Source organism: Psittacula echo, assembly GCF_963264785.1.
Source record: "Psittacula echo genome assembly, chromosome: 4".
In the NCBI taxonomy this organism is placed as follows: Eukaryota; Metazoa; Chordata; class Aves; order Psittaciformes; family Psittacidae; genus Psittacula; species Psittacula echo.
Window position 1 is genome coordinate 69,492,593 of NC_137738.1, and position 22,254 is coordinate 69,514,846.

Here is a 22,254-nt window from a genome sequence, read left to right on the forward strand (position 1 = left end):
CCTCGTGAGTCTGCAACACCCCTGCCTTTTTAATTGTTTTTTTTTCCTTGAAATATGTGGGTTACAGGGAGAGGTCAGGCTCATGTTTTACTTTATCTGACTGAACTGGACAGCCGCCAAAAAGAGCAGTCCTACGCTGTTTTCTTTTTGCCTGTTCCCAAGGCCAAGCCACACCTTTGTCACTTTTATCCTGAACCCGGTGAGTGTGCTGATGTGGAAAATCTGTTCAACTTTCTCACGCAGTGGAAGATTGGAAGGATTAACTTGGATCATCTTGCCAAATTGATTGCTGCACAGTTGTATAACTGTAGACCTGTTGTGTTATGCAGTGGAGCCAAGGACGCGTGTTCTTGCGTTGGAGGGGAAGACAGATTTCCCACATGCAGCCCTTATGCCCTCCCAGTCTTTGGAAGTGTCCCACTCTTAAATCTCTGTGTGGTGTAAGGTTCTGTGGAAGCACCTCTGAGCCACAGTCAGAAATGAGGTGTTCATGTGGGCCCAGACTGTTCCTTGCCATGACCCTTTCTCTTAGTAATCTTGGTGTTTGGTTTAAGCTGGTTCTTAATAAAGATTTCTGCATCTTGTGAGCACTGAGTAGATGTACTGTGCAGGCTAGGAAGGAGATGCAACATGCTGCTAGAGGAGCAGCTGAGATCATGTTTGACTCCAGGTCTCACTCCTAGCTGTGCTTGTTTTTAATGTCTCTTTCATTAATACACAATGTGTATATATTCTGTATTTGGAGGGACATTTCTTCTGTGATGCTTTCTTAAAGCAGCCGTTTGGAACTGTGGGTATGGATTTACCATCCTAGATTAGAACACTAGAATTAAACACTTTCAATCAGATGTCATTTGCTACTGATTGAGGAAGTTGGGTATTTCACAGAGCCACCTTTAGTTAACAAACCCTTTGACAGTATTCTTCTTTTCCACAGAATTTTTGATTTAAACTCTGAAAGGCTCAGAAACCAAACAGAAGGTTCCTCTGTAGTATGAGAATGTTGCCACTGTGATTTTTGAACAGTTTTGTATGTCCTAAGGGTACTATGCACACTGATTAAAAATCTGCTTGCTCTCTCAAAATTGATAATGGGGAATGCATTTGTTGTACAGTAGTCATGTAACTACAGAATTTTACTGAGCCACATTATTTATTTACTACTTTATTTTTAACTGTTTGATGTTGAAAGCTCTGGTTAATAGATTAAGCACCCCTGGTTGTGCTGGGGTAGCCAGAGATGTAACTGATTTCAAATCTATACTTCATATATTTGTCAGTGGAGTTTGCCTCCAGTTCTTTTGAGCCATGCTGCCTTTAAGCGGCCTGTCATTCATGTTGCTGCTCAAAATCTGATCCCCTGTAATGAACAGTATCTTGCTTGCTCTGTGATGAATGGAGACCTTCGGCTCCTTTTAAAAAATTATTCTTGATGCTGCTCTGACATGTAAGAGGAAGATAAACTTATGTCGTGTTTGGTAAAAAAAAACACAAAGCGTGTAAGAAACTGCTTTCAATTAATGTGATGTTTTCGATGTTTGTAGTGTATGGACTAGAGTTTCCCTTATTTCTTATGTGCTGTTAGGGAATGGATGTCTACGACTTGAACAAGCACACATGTATTCTAGAAGGATATTGATAGTGGTATAACCTGAGAAGGTCACCGTTTGAAAAGCAGTGTGTAGTACCTCTGCAGTCTATTTATCTTGTAACAATGAAACTGTTCTATTTGCAGGCCCAGGAGCAAAAGTAACAAAAGTCTAGGTGAAGCAGAAATGAGCTGCAGGTGTTGCTGAAATGAAAGACTGCCTGAATCATAGAATGTTTCTGTAGCAGTTTAGCAAGTGCTTGCTTTGTTTGGAAAGCTGCCTTGCTTAGCTGTATTTGTTTATGACCTTGCTGAGAAAGACGAAATTCTCTTGATAGGATAAGGGTTCACTTGGCAAGGGAGAGGAGAGTGGAGCATTAAAGTGAAGAGCAAAACCAACATGGTGCAAATTCATAATCCCAATACAAATCAAGTTTACTTATGTGGCATTGTATGCTAAATATCACAAAGTGATCCAGCTGATGCTTGGATAAAAATACGTGAGCTCAAAACCCAGAGAAATTTCAGCATAAGACACAAGAAATGGGTTGTTGTTCTTCAGTAACAGATTTAGGAAGGTTGGGGGGGATGTGAGGGAATGATTTGATGTGTGGGGGTTGTGTTTGGTCTTTTTTTTAGTTTGTTTTCCTAGGAGATGTGAATGTTTTCCATCTATTCTAAAATACAGTCTTTTGTTTTGCACTAAAGGACCATTTTTATATAAAAGTAGAAAAAAAACCCCTCAACTTCAAACTGCAGATGCATGCTGCTTGTTGTCAAGAGCATCTCTCTCTCTGATTGCTATCAGAAATACAGTAATAAAGCTGTGATCGTGATTGATTTTTCAAAAAGAGATGGTGAGCATGATAGAACTTATAAAATCTCAAATTCTTAAAGGTTTTATGGCTCTTGTGAGACTGAGCTGCTGAGACCATGGGAATTCTGTTAACAAAGATACATTAGTTATAACATTTTCCTCAATATTTTCTTCAAGTAATTCACTTTATCTTTTAGCTGTAAAATACAGTTTAGGAATTTTGGATTTTATTGTAATTCTTATTTAATGTGTCATTCTGCATGTTACTCCTTCTGTTTCCCCATTTTTTCATTATGGAGAGCTGTATCAAGTAAGTACTTCCACTAGGAATTTTGGACTCCCTTCTAATTTCTGAAAGATTTGATCTGTAAAATTCAATGTGAATCTGGCATGAATAGTTCTGAAGTTAAAAGTCTAAATCATTGCCCATTTAACCTGTTCTTACCTTCCATTCCTCTAGATTTGGACTCATCAGGATCGGCAATTCATCCTTGATGCTTTAGCGCAGTTATTATTGGATAAAGAATGTACTCTATTGATAGGACGTCAAGTTCGGCCAATCTTGTTGGATTTGTTGGAAAGAAATGCAGAAGCCATTAAAGCTGGTGGCCAAATCAACCATGATCAACATGAAAGGCTGTGTGTAGCAATGAGCAAGCTGGTTGCTGACCACCCTGATGTTTTGCCGTGAGTAATGTAGTGTCTCTTTGTGCAGTGTTTGAACATAAGGAGCATGTGCCTGTCAGTGTTCACTGGTGAAGAGAGGTGGTGATACAATTTGGATTGCCTCACATGACAAATGTGCTTTGAATTGAAAGAATTATTTAGAAAACACAAGTCTTAAACACAGCTTATTTAAATTGTGTTGTAAGATCTAACACAATTTTCATCTTAATGATCAAAAGAAGAGCAAAGTAGGTGAAAATTATTCACAACCAAAATTTCTGCGTTTAAGATTAGACCTGTAGGCCAGTAGAATACAAATTTGCATAAGAAGGAATCAGTATTACTTTTTCAGAAAACAAGAGCAAAGTGATTTCAACAAAGGCAGGACACTTTGCACTTGATAATTAAGTAATGATTTTTTTTATAAGGTAAAGTATGTTGTCAGCTGATTGCTGAAGTAGTTGTCTGTCCCAAGTGCAAAGTCAAACATAGGCCTTAGTTCTCAGTATGCTGTCAATGACAGTCTTGGGACCTCTGTTCTGACACTTTTATTAGTGGTAATTTTCCTTTCTTCTGGCTTAGATGTCTGTGTTCCATCTTTTTCTTGCTCTCTTTTTTCTAAAGATTTGCTTTAAGATATTTTAAAAATACATCACCAGTTTTCCAAAGGCTTTTCCTGGAGAGCTCAGATGCAAACACAGTCCGATATGGGCGCAGACGGATGAAGTTACGGGACCTCATGGAGGCAGCCTATAGATTTTTACAGAAGGAGCAATCTATTTTCCGGGAGTTGTGGGACTGGAGTGTGTGTATTCCACTCCTAAGGAGTCATGACACTTTAGTCCGTTGGTAAGTTAATACCTCCAGATCTTTTCCATTTAAAAGATGTATCTGTATTTTAGACTGTCTTCAACAATGTTCAAATGCAAGTAGAAAAATCTTCAAATAATACCAGAAAAATCTGTACTGATGGTATCTGTACGTGTGCTTCTTACCTGACGTTTTGAAAGCTGCAGTGATCTGTCACAAGTTGAAACTTGGGCTGGCTCTTAGTCGTGCTTAAAGCTGTCGTCTGGAGAATCTTTTCAGGTAACTTCAGCTTACCCAATGGGAGATGGTGAATTTATCATTTCACCTCTACCATAAGCCTTTGGGTATACTGCATGCATTCTAGCATGTTATCCAAGAAAAAAGTAGAGATTAATCTACTGTCACTTCAATTTACGTTACAATAGTATATTAGGGTATTTTGCATTGATACAGTATTAGCGAGTTGGGTTTTTTCTATTGCTTGTATGTAAACATCTTGGGTACTGTAAAGCTTGGTTTATTTAAGCTAAGCTTTCTCATTGGCATTGTTGCAGACTGCGTGTGGTTTTGATCAGATGTTTTATATTAAGTATCTGCCTGCAGTGCTTCAACCTAGTCACATGATCTACCTTATTTATGTGAGTGGTAGTATTGATAGTGCCGTATATTTATTTAAGAAAAGATCTCTAAGAGTCTTCATTAAAAAAGCAACAACATAAATTCAGAATTATGTTTGTAACACACGATTTTGAAATAAGGTGTATAATCTAGGAAGGGCGGGAACTAGAGTGTTGTGAAATCTATCAGCCATTTATGAGGCTCTTCAGGATGACATACACTTAGATAGTCTTAGAAAAAGAAATAGAATTTCTAATTCATTGACTGGAATGGGTTTATGTGGTGTTCAGCTAATAATCTTAAGTAAGTGAATCAGTGGACTTTTAAATTTTGTCCTGAACCAACCTTCTTCTGACAGCTCCCACTGCCACACCAAGCTCATTGAAAGCTTTATTTCTTGGAAGGTAAAACTAGTGCTATAATAATGCAATTTTTATGATTTGTATTAAATGTTCTTTTGTTGCAACACAACTACAATGGAAGTTGTTGGCTTCTTTTGGCACTGAGTCTTGAAGTCATTGTCTTAGGGTTATTTTAGAAATAGCATAGAATAGAAAGCAATTTTGAAAGGATTTTGGAAGTAGGAGGAGAAGAAAAAAATCAGGTAAAGAAAACTTCATTTTCATTGTCTGATATATTAACCTCCATTTATTTGGGAAAATGCTCTCCTTTACTGTATTGCTATTGATCATTCAGTCCTTCAGAGACAGCTTAGCTAGTTGGTGTATAAATGATAAATTATGCCATGATAGAATGGTTTTTCTCAGTTCTATTTCTTTAATCTTAAAGAATGTTAAGCATAGCACTAAAGTAATTTCTACAAAGAAAGTTTTCTGCATGTTTTTCCAAACTTGATATTTTATTTTGCAATTGCCAGTTGTCAAACTAGATTTCTTAAGGCTATGTTTTGACATGTTTTGTTCTAAATATAATTTTTAGGTATACTTCAAACTGTCTTGCTCTTGTTACATGCATGAATGATGAGCATAAATTATCTTTCCTGAAGAAGATATTCAGTCCCGAGGAGTTGATACATTTCAGACTAAAGTAAGAACTTTTAATGTCTTGAACACTATTTGGTTTTGTTTGTGGCTTTCAGTTGAGTTAATAAATATGGATTTCACAGGCTTCTAGAAGAATCTCAGCTGAAGAATGTGGAACAAGCCCTTGTTTTGGCCAATCCAGACTCCTCATTTTGGCAAAAGGAGAAAGAACTGCAATACACACAAGGACATATAGTGTCGGGTGATCTCTCTGCAAATGTAGTAGCTGTATGTGGTATTGTGCTGCCGAGGCTGCAGCTTATTTCTGAAGAGCAGGTACGTAACCCAGGCTTAAGTATGTACCTTTTTATTTTTTATTTTTTTCCTGTTAAGAATCCCTAAATTCGGTGAACTGACTTTTGCCCTGCTTAAATGGTATTGAGATATTACAGGTAATATGTGTATCTTTAGCTTTCCTGATGTGTGCTGTAAGCTAGCATTGCATAATGTAGACACTGCAAAGAAGCTCTGCAGTGGAATGAAGAGTTGAAGACGTAGTAGCGATGTTAACTTTATCTTCGTGCAACGGTTCTTGAGAACATACTACAGAAGATTATTCAGCCTTACATAGTATCTCCAGTTCAAGTTAAGGTGATATTCAAGAGCTGAGTAAAGCCAGGATCTGATACAGTTGCTTTTACTTACAGGAAGTAAGCTTTTCTACTATACAGACATATTATAAACAGCCTTTCTCCAAGCATATTCTCAGCTCTTCTCTGAAGCAAGGCTGCTACTTACTCATTGAGAAGGCAGAAAAAGGGGAAAGGAAGTAAGAGCTTACTTTCCCCACTTGGGTGAAGTGTAATGCAGAATGTAGTGCTTTACAGTTTTAGGAGCAAACAAAATTTAACCTTTTTTCTCTTGAGATGCTGTTCATCTTGAACTGTTCAGGTTCTGTGTAGCTGCAGCCAGTATTCTGTACTGGTTTTCTCATTTAGGTGCAATTTTAGCTGAGCATTTCTGTTTAATTTTGTGTCACTGATCTACAAAGAAATGAATGAAGACTTCTTATGTCTAGAACTTCGGTAATAGCAGAAACAAGGGAAGAAGAATTTCTTCCCAGATTCCTCCCTCCACCCTCCCTCAAACTTTTGCAGTTGATTTTGCTGTATTCGAGCTTTTTTTATAGGATTTAGGGCACTGTTTGAACTTCATTGCAGCAGGGAAACTGTAGAACTCTTTAATGAGATTCTTATTCCTGTGCCAGCGTCATTGCTGCTGCAGCTGTGCTGAACCTAGGCCATACTATAAACTGCATTGCTGTGAAAGGATACTCTTTCTCTATGAGGGCGAAGAGAACTTCCAAAAAAATGCATGCTTTTATTTTTTTTTTAATAACCACACAGGTATTTCACTGATCTGGTATACACTGTAGTTCTAGTTATGCTGAAGAGGTTCCTGTTATAGCGGAGGAGGTCTGATGAAGTAGGAGCAAGCAGTGAGGGGAAGCAAATACTCTTAAGAACTAGCATTGTTACCAGAGAAGTACATGAAACTGTAGCTGAAAAGACCAAACTTGAATTCAAAATGCTTTTTTGGTGTAGTATATACTCTTGCTTTCCTTTCTCTGGGCATTTTAGCAGGAAAGCACTAATTTGTTGCCATATGCTGGTATATAGGTGACTGTAGAAGAGTCACAGTATTTGGAAAGTATCTGTAACACTGATTAATTACCATTCAATAAATTACATTCATTGCATTTTGAAAAAAATAAAGATGTTACTGAATTTACCTCTTTCCTTTTTTCACGTGCTGAGTTTGATCTGCCTGTGCAGAAAGAAGTAAATATAACAGTTAATATTCATACTTACATCATCTGAATCTAACTGCTGTTTGATTTGTCCTGTCATTTGGATCCATTCTGATGACTTTATTTCACTTATATTGCAAATTGTATTTGATGATTGACATGTGTTATGATTGAATAGTTACTATGTCTGTACTGACAACTTAGTATGAACTCCCTTTGGGAACAAATTGTACATACATATACTTTATTAAGTATTTCACCTATAAAAGGTTTTTGATTTAATCTATTTTAATATCTGTCATTAAATACCACTTTAGAATCCTTTATTTTATTTGATATGTGTTGACAGACCTGAAGGCCAAAATTTTCAAGTTGTCATAATCACTTTCCCAGTCGTTCTCTGTTGTACAACCTGTATAAAAAGAAGTAATAATTTTAGTGTAGTAACTCAAATTTTATGTTTGAACAGGAAAGTATCGCCAGCCGTTTTGTTTTGGTTGAATCTGCTTTCACGAATCTTCAAAACCTTGCTATTGCTGTAGCATATCAGACTCCTGTTCTATTAGAAGGACCAATAGGATGTGGCAAAACTTCTTTAATAGAATACTTAGCAGCTGTCACAGGAAGAGCAAAGCCTCCTCATATTTTGAAAGTCCAGCTTGGGGATCAAACTGATAGTAAGGTAACTGATAAAGTGGATGGTCAGATATAATCTTTACTTAAAGCGTGAACTTAATTTTCTAAGAGGATAATGTTTAACTTTTTGCTCAAAGACCCTACAACCCCAACTCTGCAATTGTTGTTCTTAACTATTGTTGAGAATAAATAAATATGAAGAACAGTCACAATTAAGCTTCAGTAGGTTTAAAATTCTGTGCATAATTTTGCTGTATCTGTCTCGTTCAGGTTGTTTTATCAGAATTTTTCTATGTGGAAGAGCCTTATTTTTTATTTATTTTTATATATATATTATTAAAAAATTATTTATGTCAGAGGAGAAGAGGATTCTAAAATTACTCAGTCTGGTGCCAAAGGCTTGTATGGGCACTTCTATTTCAGTTCAAGTGAGCTATGTTAGTTTAATCTGATTCCAGTTTTTCTGTGTTAAAGCTGAGATGAAGTAAGGTCCTGTGATGTTGAGGACACTTGCACTTACATAGTGGTGATTTAGCTCTACCTGTAGAAATAAAACCAGAGGTGAAGATAATTTTATTTTCTTCTGGTTTTGCATATGTAACTTTTGAGCTAGAATTGATTTCTGTTGTTTGGCTCAATTTAATTTTCGAAGGTGGTTAGTACCTTGCAGTAGTGTCATCTGAAGATTTTTATTAACATGCATAAACACCTTCTTGTGTAGAACATCTGATTTCACCGTCTCGCAACTGTTCTCCACAAGAGTATCTTTCTACATTAAGATTTCAAATTAAGAAAAAGTGATAAAATTCAAGGCACAAAATACATAGCAGTGGAAGCATTAACTTAATTATTTAAGGAATACTTAAATGTGGAGATTAGAACTTAGCACAGAAACAACACTTGACTGATTTTGTATCCGAGTAACTTGCTTTACAATTCCTCTTGCTAGCTTAATCACAGATTTCTCAAAAATGTAAAGTTCAGTGCAACCCTATACAGCTTTGTATGTTGCGCTGTTGATAGATAATTATGGTGGCACAGCTCTTGTAAATTCACTGTCAATTACCTGGATCGTTTTAATTACTGTGTTTCAGTTAGATTATTGTAGATGTGGAGGGGTGAAACTTTTGGTTTTTTCCATAATTTCTGCAATGTGTAATGCTGGGCACTGATTACCAGACGGATTTTTAATAACGTGGAGGCCAAGTAAGTGTTACATACCAAATTCAGTCATTTTTGTAAGTTTTCGCTCGTGAGTTTTTAAAAGATGCAATGAGCCGGTCTCTAATTTACTGATTGTTTCCTTCATAGACGCTGCTTGGCATGTATCGCTGTACAGATGTACCAGGGGAGTTTGTATGGCAGCCTGGAACCTTGACACAAGCTGTTACCAAAGGTCATTGGATACTTCTGGAGGATATTGATTATGCTCCTCTGGATGTGGTATGTAGGTTCATGTTTGTTGTAAAGTACTGGTCTTAAGGCCCATACTAGCAATTTTTGAAGTCTAATCACCCTGAGTTCTGCAGCTACATGCTGAAAATACTGCCCCTTTAAAAGGGATTAGAAACCTGTCTACTTTCACACATCAGCACACCACATTAGTTTTTGTCATTGTTTTAGAGTAGTCATGGCACTGCCACTGATGCCAAATTTCACTCTGAAGATTGAAATTGACACTGATAATGACCTATGTGCCTTTTGAATCATGTTTTAATATTTGAAAACAAATGTGGCCCAAAACACCACAGAATATTGTCACTGTATTAGACTAGTTCTGCTAATAAGTTGTGGGTTTTTTTAGTGTTGTGTTATGTGAGAGGTTTTTGTTTGCCTTTTTTTTTTTTTTTTTCTTTTCTTTATCATTTCTCACCTCTGGCTTGGATATTAAAAATGTGTTGTTACATTAAGCAGTAAAAATTTTAACAGATTTCCTGTATACAGCTCTGGAATTACTAGCTAGACAGTCATCCTTCCCTTTTCAAATAATGGCCGCTGCAAGCATGTCATAGAATCATAGAATAGTTAGGGTTGGAAAGGACCTTGAGATCATCTAGTTCCAACCCCCCTGCCATGGGCAGGGACACCCCACACTAAACCATGCCACCCAAGGCCTCATCCAACCTGGCCTTGAACACCGCCAAGGATGGAGCATTCACAACCTCCCTGGGCAACCCATTCCAGTGCCTCACCACCCTCTCAGTAAAGAATTTCTTCCTTATATCCAATCTAAACTTCCCCTGTTTAAGTTTGAACCCATTACCTCTTGTCCTGTCACTACAAGACAGTGACAGTGTCTTCTGCAAGAACAGTGTCATACAAATGTTTTGCTGTACAGGCCTGCTGGACATTCTGCAGATAGTTGTTTTCTTTCATATCTGTTCTGTAAAACATCCTTTGTGTGGCTAAATAACCTGACAGCTTGTTTATTGGGTTTTAGGCTTCTGAAATACAGGGAATTTATAAGAAAGCCAAGAAATACTGCTTGTATGTAGTAGACAGTTTTTCTCTGCCAGAGGGTCATACACTTCTTTGCTTTTGTGGACTCAGCTCATTGCAGTCATCATAAGCATACCCTGAGTAGCATCCTGCATTCATCTCCTCCTTTCTTCGGATCATCCCTGCATGCATCCAGTCTTCTTTCTCCATATCAGCCTCTGTGCTTGCCTCCATTGGTGCTGAGGGATCGTTGTGGTCTTACCTCCCATTTTTTCCTTCCACCATTATTACTGTGCTTCTGCATGGAAGGATAGATTGCTTAGATACAAAATTCTCCTGGGGGTAGCAAGGTATACACTGAAAAGTTTTGATGATTGAGAATGACATCTTTGAGATGCAGGTCATCTGTGTTTGGGCAGGTAAAGAAAATAAGGATTCTGAAACAGAAGTGTTTAATAATTCATTTGACAATTCAAAATAAAGAGTTTTGATCTAGACTTGCAGTGTAAAGCCTGTCATTTCCATTCTCATCATTAAGTTTGGATACGGAAGAAAGATACATGGGTCTTTGGGCCACTTGGTCTAGTGGAAGGTGTCCCTGGCCATGGGGATTGGAACGAGTTGAGCTTTAAGGTCCCTTCCAACCCAAACTATTCTGTTATTCAATAAAGATAGGTAAACATTACACTTGTGACTTCCACTGCTAATTAAAATTGCCAAGGACAATGTTCTAGCAGCTCAAGCGTGAAATGAGTGTGGATGGGTGTGCTGTCTGTTACAGTTTGACAAAAAATTGTTTTATCTATTTTCTTCTCTTCACCAGATCTCTGTGCTGATTCCTCTTTTGGAAAAAAAAGAGTTGCTGATTCCTGGTCGTGGTGACTGTTTGAAAGTAGCATCAGGATTCCAGTTTTTTGCGACCAGGAGGTAGGCTTGTAAAATTAAATGAGGTTAAGAGTATGGATATCCTGGTTTTATCTCAAAGACAAGAACTGCGAGGTACTTGGGCGGGAGTATTTTAGCAATTTCCATTAACAAGCAGTAGAAGCTGTAGAAATTGTGAAGGGGAATTTTTTCACTTTAGAGCAGCCTTACGTGAAACTTGCAGGGGGAAACCCTGCAAAACCAACCCATCACCAAAACAAAACGCCACTCTTGGGAATAACTGTGTGAAGAAGGTTATGATTGATATTCACAAGGTGTCTTGTTTCGTTGGTTTTAACAGCACCTGTGTAAAATATTTCTTAGTTTTGCTGATCTTGGGGTAGTTGGTGGTAGTCTGACTACTGAATGATTAGTTTTTTGGGGTTTGGTTGTGTTTTGGGTTTGTTTTTTTTTCCTTCTACGTCCTTTACCTCCTTGAAGAGCTGTATACATGTATTCTTTGGAAGATATTTTTTTAATTCTGTTTTCTAAACAAAAAAGATTTAAGGTATTCTCCCTGATGGTTTCACTGTAGTAATGGCGTATACCTCAGATGTGAAAATGTCATATTGTATCAAGATTAAAGGTTAGGATATCTAGAAGGGGAATGGTTACATAGTTTTCACATGGTTTGTAGTTTGCTTCAAAGCCTGTAACAGATTTTCCTGCTTTTGTCTTCCTTCCATAAATTTGTTCTTTTCTTTGATTTATCTGATCAATTCTTTTTTCTGGGATTGAGTCTTTTTGGATTCAGCTTTCTTTTGGTTTCCTCAACTCCTAATTTTTCTTCTTCTGTATATTTGGTTGTTATGGTTTAACCGCAGCTGGCAACTAAGCCCCACACAGCTGCTCGCTCACTCCTCCCCGGTGGGATGGGGAGAGAATCAGAAGAGTAAAAGTGAGAAAACTCGTGGGTTGACATAAAGACAATTTAACAGATAAAGAAAAACAAGGAATTTGCTTACTACCTCCCATGGGCAGGCAGGTGTTCTGCCATCTCCAGGAAGGCAGGGCTCTATCACACACATTCCTTGGGAAGACAAACGCCATCACTCCAAATGCCCTCCTTCCCTTTCCTTCTTCCCCCAGCTTTATATGCAGAGCATGACACCATATGGTATGAGATATACCTTGGGTCAGTTAGAATCAGATGTCCTGGCTGTATCACCTCCCAGCCTCTTGTACACTGCCACGCTACTCATTGATTGGGCTGATGTGAGGAGCAGAAAATGCCTTGACTCTGTAAGCAGGGCTAAGCAGTAAAGAAAACATCTCTGTATTATCAATACTGTCCAGCACAAATCCAAAACATAGCCCTATACTAGCTGCTATGAAGAATATTAACTCCATCCCAACCAAAACCAGCACACTGATGAACAGTTTTTATAGCAGCAAATTATAGTTTCCATTGGGCACATTAAATAAATCTGTTGCAGTTTACAGCTGTGGAATATTATTTAGAAAAAGCCAAACCAAACACTAATGAATCAAACAAAAACAAAACAAACAAACAAAAAAACAAACCCACAACAAAAAAACCAAACTACAACCCAGTATCTCATGTTTTGCATGAGCAAGGCTACTTCCAAAGTGGGTGTAACACATGGCTACATAGTTACTTGTGCAGGAAAACAAAAAAAGAATGGACAAAAAATGATGGAAAGGACTCTGAGCATAAAGAATGAAAAAAAATAATTGGGAAACACTGTGGAGGGGATAGAGACTGGAGGTGCTTTTTCTGCATCTGCAGTAGAGTACAGATCCTTTAGGATCTGTGCAAGATAATTCCCAGGCCAGTTCTGTCAGGCTCCTCTCCTAACAAAGGGTTACTCTTCTTCTAACAAAGAATTTTGTATGATTCTTCTGATAGACTTAACTTACTGTCAGTCACCTTTCTGCAAGTATCCCTGGGGAGATTTTGCACTACAGGGGGAAAAACACTGTGATAAAAGAACAGATTATTTGAAAAGCAGAGATAACGCACAGTAGGGTACATGACCTTACAGTGGCAAACATTTCATGAACTATGCACGCGTGTTATGCTGTAGCAGAGGTATGTAGCACATTCTTTGCACAGGAATGATCTGAAAACGTAGAGTTCCACAATATGGTGTGTTTCTTCATGTTGTTTTGATTTAGGATATTCAGTTGTGGCGGAGGTTGGTACAGGCAGCAAAGCAGCCATGCTGCTCTTTTGGACAAATATTGGACCAAAATACATTTGGATAATATGAGCAAAGGAGAACTCAAGGAGGTATGGTGTGTGTTGCTCTATTGTAACGTGAATAACTGTTTCAGTTAAGAGTAGTAAATGTTCTCAGTAATAAATTTGATCATTATTTTTATCTCCAAGTTCCACAGTGCACCCTTATAATTTCAGATTTATCCTTTGAAGTGAATTGGACCAAGATTCTTGAAGCTTGCCTTGGCAAACACAGTTCCACTTTGAGTGGGTCTAAGAATCAAATTGCTTTGCCATTTTGTAGCCCACAGAGATTTAAAAACAGGGAGAAAAATAAAAAAATGAGCTTACTCTAATGGAAAATAGTTAGTCAGTTGTCAATAGAAAATGTTATTTGTAGTTTGTTATTTGTAATTGATATCTTTTTATCTGGCTGAACTGATGTTGAAAATGACATCCAGAAAGGATGAATATTGAAGTGGAGCTTGGCTGTTACAACCTTAAATAAAAACGAAACTTTGGTGCTAAATGTGTTACTTACCACTAGGTTCTTTCTGTTCTTTTTTTGTAACTTTGTAGCTCAAGTCACAGAAATATGTAAATTAAACACTGTAAGATTCTGTAGTAGTAGAAGAGACAGTGGTAGAAAACACTCACGTGCTTGTCTTGAAAATAGGTTCATGTCCTTCTGGTTAATCTTTAAAGTCAGTCTGGCAGGGTAGTGCCAGTGTTCCTCATCTTTATCTGTGAAAAGCTGATTTTTCTGAAGCAATAATTTTGGTTAGCAAGGTGTAGTGGAGAGAACTGAGCTGAAAGGGATCACAGAAGAAAAATTAGCCTTTTAATGTGTCTTTATTAGCACAGTGAATAGATAATGTGAATGCTCAAAAAACTCAGTCATAGAAAGGACAGGAGGTAAGAACTTTGGTTATCAATAGTAAATTTGTATGATCATTATTTGAGTTAAGATATAGTTGAATGTACCTTTTGTTCTTGCTGTTGGCATTTGTGCAGATGTATTAAATGGAGTAGAGTTGGCAAAATTCACTTTTGGCACTCAAATCAATACTACACCAGTCACAGTAACTCACTATTTTCTTCAGATGAGAGATTCCAAGGCAGCGGTTTTGTGCAGCTTGTTATTGAGTATCTATTGAAATGTATCCTATTAAATTTTGGGGACTTGATGTTTCCCATGCTAAAGATTTTTTTTTGTTTGGTGTTCACTCTCAGGTTCTTCAAAGGAGATACCCCAACCTGGCTCTTGTAACTGATCACTTGCTAGATATTTACATTCACCTTACGGGAGACAAGTATCAGGCATCAGAAAACAGTGCTTCTGGCTCCAGGCACATACCAGAAGATTCACCAGAATCAAGATCAGAAAATAAGAAACCAAATCTGGAAGGGCGAGAACTATCTCTAAGGTTGTCTTTTCTTATGTGTTTATTAGGAGGAAATTTAGTCAGCTAGATGCAGAAATAAAAGGCTCTGTCTTTGTTATTTTCTGAATTTCTTTTTTGATAGTGATAGAAGTTTGAATAATTAAACTGGAATTTGATAAAACCAGGAAAATTTAATGTATCTCTTAAAATTTCAATCTGAAATCCTTGGGACTTCTTATTTGCTATACTTTTTTTTTTTTCTTAAGGAAACAGTGTGGGTTTTGTCATATGTAGTACTGAGTTGGTGTCAAGCCATATGGATTACTTCTCAGTTCGTTTTAACACAGCATATCAGTTCTAGTTAAGAACTGAAATGTACTGTATAATGTTCTCACAATAGCTATTATATAACATTTTCAGCAACTGTATATGTGTGCTTATCTAGATAATTTCATATTAGACACAGCATTCTAACTTAGAGATGGCTGAAAATGGCCAGATCTGCAATGTACTGTTAATTTCAGAATTTTTATGATGGAATGCAGCTTGATGTTCAGTTATTTCTTCCTCTTATACAAAATGTCAATTCTGCTCATGGAATTTCTGTAACCAGTAGTGCTTTGTGAATTAGCTGATAAATACGAGATGTGGGTAGTACCTAATATTTTTGTGAAGCAGGAGAGTGCCACCAATTTTAAAACAGCAGTTGTTTTTCAAGAATCACATGTTGCTTTTTCTTACCTTTTGAAAGATTTTGTTGTTGATAAGAAACCAGTATCTTGAAAAAATAGGGGGGCTTATGCGTTTCAGGTTGAAAAGCTTGTTGCTTTTCTTGGTTTTAGTTGTGTAATGAATTTAAGGTTTAATGGAGTATGTATTATCTGTTTCTAAGCAATGTATCTGAAAGCAACACTATTGGTCTTTATGCGCTCAGCTGCTCTTTAGAATTGGCACCCTATTTATATATATGTCTTCCTGTGTACAGCTTACACAACAGCTAAATGTACAATTGCCAGAAGATGACATTATGACCTAAGCTGAACCTGGAAGAAGTAACTATGCATTTTGCTTTGATTGTACCAACTCTTTTCATGTTTCTTTTTAGAGATTTACTGAATTGGTGCAGCAGGATTGCTTACAACTTTGACAGTAATTCCTCAACCACAGCAGTGAATATTTTTCAGGAGGTGCGGTAAGACTTGATCCAGAAATTGCTTACCCAAACCCTAGCATTGCCTCACAAATCTTAAAATACTCTATTTGGGAATGTGAGATGGGACTTCAGTTTTATCTGGATCAATTTGACTGTAATTAGAATGTTTGTGATCCGTCTATTGGAGGCTTTCATGGCTACTAGGAAGGTTGTTTGCAGTAATGTGCTGAAAGCCAATCCAGACTTACTGCTGTCATACAAACAGCATGCTGTAACATAATTTTAACAGGCCTGAGCTAGAACTGCATATGACAGAGTTAAAGTTCTGAAATCTCTCCTTTTTCTTGTAATATGAGGCTTCTTTCCTACTTCCTTATGCATCAATTTAAATTCCAGGTTTGGAATTTTTCAGGTGTGCATGAGTCAGACGTTTTAAGACGTGAGGTTTTGTAACAGTACTTCCTTCTCCATTTTGGTCCGATTATCTAAAAACAACTTCTGTGACTGGACATTGAAAGTTTTTGCTTTCACTGAAAACCACTACAGAATTTAAAAAGTTCTTGTACCATCTTCTTCATCTCCATTGTTTGACTCGGTCCTTGGGCAATGAAATTATTTTATTTACTATGGCTGGATTGGATTCAAACTCATGTAGATTAAGATTGTGCTTATCAGATTATATCATACAGAATTTGTATTGAAGAACCTGGTTTGTTTGTTTTCTCCTTGACAGGCATTGGACTGTTTCACAGGTATGCTGTCCAGCCAAGGGAGCAGAATGAAAATGGCAAATGTTATTGGAAGTAAACTAAACATTTCAAAAAAAAAGGTATGTTGAGCTATGATTAACATGATGCTTATTGGTAATATTCTGTAAGTTGCAATTTTTTTTGTGATGAGTTTAAATGTGTTCTGCTGTTTTTCTTAAAAATTATGCCCATCTTTCTGTCCCAAACACGTTTTTTGCTCTTTGTGCTATCCCAGGATCTATGTTTTCCTTCTTTTTTCTTCGTTATGGTTCCTACCCCTCTCTGCCCCCCCCCGCCCCGAACGTTCCAGTGGCTCTGTTTCAGAGCAGATTGCAGATGGTCTTACCATGCAAAAGAAGGATCATCACACAGCTGGAACAGCACAGGTTCCTGAGCACATGATACTGCTAGATGCACAGAATAGTAAAGAATATGTTTTTTCTTTGATGGTTACAGTGAGCTTTAATCACTTAAACAAAGAGATTAGAGAGATTTTCCTGACTACTTGTTCTGTAATCATTGGTTCCAAAATCAGGTACCTCTCTAGAGCCTTGTAACTCTCTGTATTAATAGTGTGTGATATAAATGGCTGAGTTAAACTAAATCATTACTTTGTCAGCTATTTCTGACTGTAGAAGTTTGATTGCAAAGAAAATTCCCTCCTTTCTTACTTTAAAGATGTAAAAACTTGCCAGCTGGCTGGACAGATGGATCCCTGAAACTTCTATGGATTTTTCTGTTTGTCATTCATTCTTTATATTATTCCAGTACATGAATGTAGTATCTTCTGCCAGTAGCAAAATATCCTTGTTTACACAGAAGTATTCATTCAGGCTTTTTTGAGGTGGCTGTTAGACCTCCTGCTAATAAATAGACCCATTACCAAATTATTAAATGGAAATACGTTTGTACAGACAGTAACACTTCTGAGGTGCTTCAGTATTTCAGGTGATGAGTATGTAAAACCTGCAAAATATAAAATCTTACCATGAAAAACTAGCTTGCTGCGAAGTAATACCGGTAGTATAGCATAGGTGTTCTTAGTATGATGTTGTAGGCAACCTTAGTATTAGAAATGTTAATTCTTTCTTCACAGGTGGAGTTCTTCTGTCAACTTTATAAACCGGAAATTCTAGTACAGGAACAAGAAGTCTCTGTTGGAAGAGTGCATCTAAGGAAGAAACAAATCCAAGCTCTTACTGTACGAAGGTAGAATATCTTGTAGTGTCCATATGAACCAAAATATTTGGTGGTAGAATAGAATAGATTACAAGTCGCAGCCTTTTGAAAAAAAAAAAAAAGGGCAAATTGAACATTCTCCTCTAATGAAAAATGTGTGATGAGTTCTTGTGATCTGAGTTTTACCTTGTGCATCCTTAAGGCTGTCTGTGTCATACTTTTGCAGCCAAAGCATGGGGATTTTTAGCTTTTTTTGAACAAGATTTTCTTTAAAGCAGTGTGGATCCATAGCTGTCATAATAAGATTTTGATGGCTCTATTTTGTGAAGGGAGATTTTTGTAGTATGTGATACTGACTCCACTGGCAGGAAGTTCTTTGTAAATCCTGATTTTGGTGTTTTGGTTTTTTTTTTTTGGTTGCATATTGAGAAAAATAAGTATCTTAGAGTATCTTGGAACTGATTTTTTCCAACCCTTTGATTTTAATTAAAGATCATAAATTCAACCACTCCTCTAAAAAAATTCAATAAGAAAAATTCAAATGAGCTCCTTGGTAAGTCTTGGGTTTGAGTTGTTTCCTTTGTTTTTTTCAGAGCAAAACAAACCTTTGCTGCCACACGGCCATCTGCAGTGTTGATTGAACAGCTTGCAGTTTGTGTTGTCAAAGGAGAGCCTGTTCTTTTGGTTGGTGAAACAGGAACTGGCAAAACCTCAGCTGTTCAGTACCTTGCTCATATTACAGGTAAATAAAGTGTGAAGACTGTAACTTACATGACAATGATTTAAACAAAGAAACCCCACAAGTTGATGGTGCTTTATATTTTTGTTTCAAGGACACCGTTTGAGGGTTGTCAACATGAACCAACAAAGTGACACTGCAGATCTCTTAGGGGGGTGAGTCATTAACAGTTGTCTATTCAAGCTTAACAAATTGGCAGTATGAGAGCAAGCTTCTAACACAAGTGTAGTTGTGATGTCAGAGTTGTGTTTAGGCACATGTTTGCTTCATGGAGCATAAATGTCTTAAGAAACATTTTTGCATGCAGGCACCTTGTTGTCCTTCATGAAGAACAGAGGCAGTTCCACTGATCTGTGTGTACATCCGTATGTGATGAAGTCATTTAAAAGCACAACCCAATGTCTTTTTAAAAATGGCTAACCAGTATAAATATGTTGTAGTATTCACTGGACATACTGGATGGTAGTAGTAAAAATACTAATCAGAGTGGTCCTGTCTGTAGAAAAGTGACTCAAAATGTGCATTTAAATATGTGCAATTTTACTTCATTCATTATTTGAGAAAAAAACTTGGAAAACCAGGGTTCCTTCATGCACAGTGTTGTTGTTTCAGTAACTGGATTCTTTTTAGTTCACAGATGCTTGTTCCTTTTCTGTGTCGCAAATAAATAATGACTCTTCCGCTTCTCTTCAGTTACAAGCCTGTAGATAACAAGCTGATCTGGCTGCCTCTGCGAGAGTCTTTTGAAGAACTCTTCTCTCAGACATTCTCTAGGAAGAAAAATCAGACATTTTTGGGACACATTCAGACCTGCTACAGGCAGAAACGTTGGCATGATCTGCTAAAACTAATGCAGCATATTCATAAATCTGCTATTGATAAGGAAGCAAAAGAAAATGCATCTGGTGAGAATTCAGACTGATCAAACATGTCATTAGTGTTAACCATTGCAGAGAGTAGATAACTGCTGAATTTGTCTGAATTTGTGGGGTTTTGTTTGCTTTTTGTTTGTTTGGTTTTAATGCACCTTTATTACATCCTTTCTCCTGGTTTTGAAAAATGCAGTCTTTGTCTACAATGAGGCATTCAAAATACTGTTAGAATAGTGGTTGTTTTTCTGGTTTGGTGGGAATTTTTGGTTGGTTCCTCCTTCCAACCCCCCCCCCCCAACTCATCACTGCTGTTAGCTATGTCTTGCAATGTGAATGTTGACTTGTCTGATGTATGGTGCCCTAGTCATCTGATCTCCACTCAGCACTTGCTTGCTGTGTTGGTCAACTGTCCTCCTTGTTTGTGTGTCAACCTTCCATGAGAGTCATAGAATGGTTTGGGCTGGAATGGACCTTAAAAATCATCTACTTCTAACCCTCCTGCCATGGGCAGGGACACCTTCCACTAGACCAGGTTACTCCATCCAGCCTTGAACACTGCCAGGGATGGGGCAGCCACAACTTCTCTGGACAAACTGTGCCAGTGCCTCAGCACCCTCATAATGCATTCGTACTTTCTTTCAAACCTGAAACTTTGTTAGATCTCACAAATATTTCCTCTTTTAAAAACAAAGCAAAACAACAACAAACCAGACCCAAAGTAACAACTCTCAGAGTAGTAATGACTTGGTTTCACTGTCAGTGATGCTGAATTGCCCAGTACTTTACTTTGTTTCATTGTGATTTTGTCTCCAAACAACAGGTTTTCTTGCTTTAGACTTCACAACCCATTTGGAACAAAGGCAGTATTGATACTTTGTTTTGCAGGGTGTGTTTTCTGGTTCTAGACCTGCTGAACACATGAAGTTGTAGGAAGCTGTAGCTTTCATTCAGCATGGGCTAAGTGAACTTAATTATGAACTTTGTCTCCTCTCTTCTTTTAACTGGTTCTTCTGAATATGCAGATAAATTCCACAAATGTGGGAAATTGTTTCAATCATTGACAATCCTAAAATAAAGACAAGCTGAAATCTGTAACTTGCAAAGCTATCAATTTGTCATTATGCTGCTGCATTTAGATGCCTCAGACTGTGACTTTAAGCAAATAACTGAAATGAGCACAATAGTAAATAATGTCATAACTGATAAGCAGCATGTTTTTACTGATACTGAAGTGTTCATTGTTAATCTGTCATAAGGTTTGTGAATTTGGATTTATTTTTCTGAACTATCTCTGGAAATTAGAAAGTGGTAACAGCCATGCTGGAACCAAGTGCAGCGTAAGTATTTGTTCCTAAGCTAGGACATGCTGGAATGAATAGCAAATTATCTGTGCCCATATGTCAGTAGTGTTCAGCTAAATGAAAAAACAGACAAACAAACAAAACCCCCAGCAAATTTTTGTTTTTTTAATGCATAAGATGTCATCTGTAGAACTTGAATGTTTGTGTTGCTCAGCCAAGCTTGCTTTTGTATCTCTGTGCTTGAAACAGTTTGATTAAAATACTGGTGTTAAACATTTTTTGGTGCTATTGTTCTGATGGTACAAGCTTAAATTTGTTTTGCTTTCAGGCACACTACTGAAGGAAAAGTGGGAAGCATTTGGTCTTAAACTGAATCATGCTCATCAACAGATGAAAATGACAGAAAATGCTCTTCTCTTCGCATTTGTTGAGGTATTTGGACATTTGCGTTTTGATGCTAGGAAGAATAAGGAGAAGCATGTAAAAGACTTTGCAATCAGTATTATATAAATAACTTCCTGGCAAGAATCTTGCTGTGAAGTAAAACTTGCTCCATGATAACTCTGTGGAATGAAGTATGATACTTTGAGGAGGCGGCTTTTAGATGGGGAGTGGGAAAATGTTTTGTTGTAACATATTAATTTAATGCTGTAAAATAGGAATTAGGACTGGTATGATAAAAAGAATATCAGCAGTATAACATATTTTTTAAAGTGTATGAGTTTAGAAAAAAAATCTTGACCAGTCTCCAGTATGGCATGTTCCTCCCTAGGATTCCTGTGAAGGATTTTATATTAAGAATCTGTGTTATTTCTCTAGAAGTTGTGTTTTTGGAAGTGTTTCAAACCCATGTTATAATATTCTAATGACATTTGAGTGTGATTAGGAGAAAGTATGATGGTTTATGCATGCTTGTTCTTTGTCACCCAGTTAGTCTGAATATATGCTTTCAAATTTTATGTGAAGTGTGTAAAATGTTGACCGTTCTCTTTCTAAAAGATTACTATAATAGTTGGAGGCCTAGTAGTGTAATAGTTGGAGAATCTTTGACTTGAGTATAGTTTTAATCAATAAGATACAGTTCCTTGAGGAAGGTAATATTGTTTATGTCTTAGTTTGGAGTTCTTTGGATTAACTGTCTTTATTTTCATAGTGGTGTCAGTGAAGCTTTTGCACCATAGTGACGTAGAAATCACGAGAGCTTAGTTCTATCTGAGCCAATCTAAATGGTAACTGTTAATGGTGATAACTGACTTGTGACTTGCAAAAGAATTGCTTTTATTGAGGGAGAGCAGTAAAACTGCTATTGCTCTAAAAGTTTGAATTGCCATTTGTGTAATCAACCCACAGACTGTAAAACAAGTATTTCCAGCGTATGGGTGCTTCACTTGATTGCTGTTGAA

The 22,254-nt window shown here is 37.2% G+C and overlaps 1 protein-coding gene across 4 annotated transcripts in view; it reads left to right on the forward strand.

Annotated features, from left to right (window-relative positions):
* The window catches only part of MDN1 (midasin AAA ATPase 1), a 103,113-nt gene that overhangs the window by 2,975 nt on the left and 77,884 nt on the right, over nt 1-22,254 (forward strand). For 2 of the 4 annotated variants that reach the window (XM_080614700.1, XM_080614701.1), the window contains exons 2-17: nt 2,866-3,092; nt 3,696-3,920; nt 5,439-5,546; nt 5,626-5,818; nt 7,762-7,974; nt 9,240-9,371; nt 11,191-11,294; nt 13,431-13,545; nt 14,707-14,900; nt 15,964-16,045; nt 16,745-16,840; nt 17,857-17,969; nt 18,533-18,681; nt 18,773-18,833; nt 19,372-19,583; nt 21,180-21,283. In XM_080614700.1, the coding sequence (XP_080470826.1) occupies nt 2,866-3,092; nt 3,696-3,920; nt 5,439-5,546; nt 5,626-5,818; nt 7,762-7,974; nt 9,240-9,371; nt 11,191-11,294; nt 13,431-13,545; nt 14,707-14,900; nt 15,964-16,045; nt 16,745-16,840; nt 17,857-17,969; nt 18,533-18,681; nt 18,773-18,833; nt 19,372-19,583; nt 21,180-21,283 (2,328 nt within the window). Of the gene's footprint in view, nt 1-2,865; nt 3,093-3,695; nt 3,921-3,973; nt 4,161-5,438; nt 5,547-5,625; nt 5,819-7,761; nt 7,975-9,239; nt 9,372-11,190; nt 11,295-13,430; nt 13,546-14,706; nt 14,901-15,963; nt 16,046-16,744; nt 16,841-17,856; nt 17,970-18,532; nt 18,682-18,772; nt 18,834-19,371; nt 19,584-21,179; nt 21,284-22,254 lie in introns of those variants that run through there. The other 2 variants (XM_080614702.1, XM_080614703.1) reach the window with 2 other exon arrangements.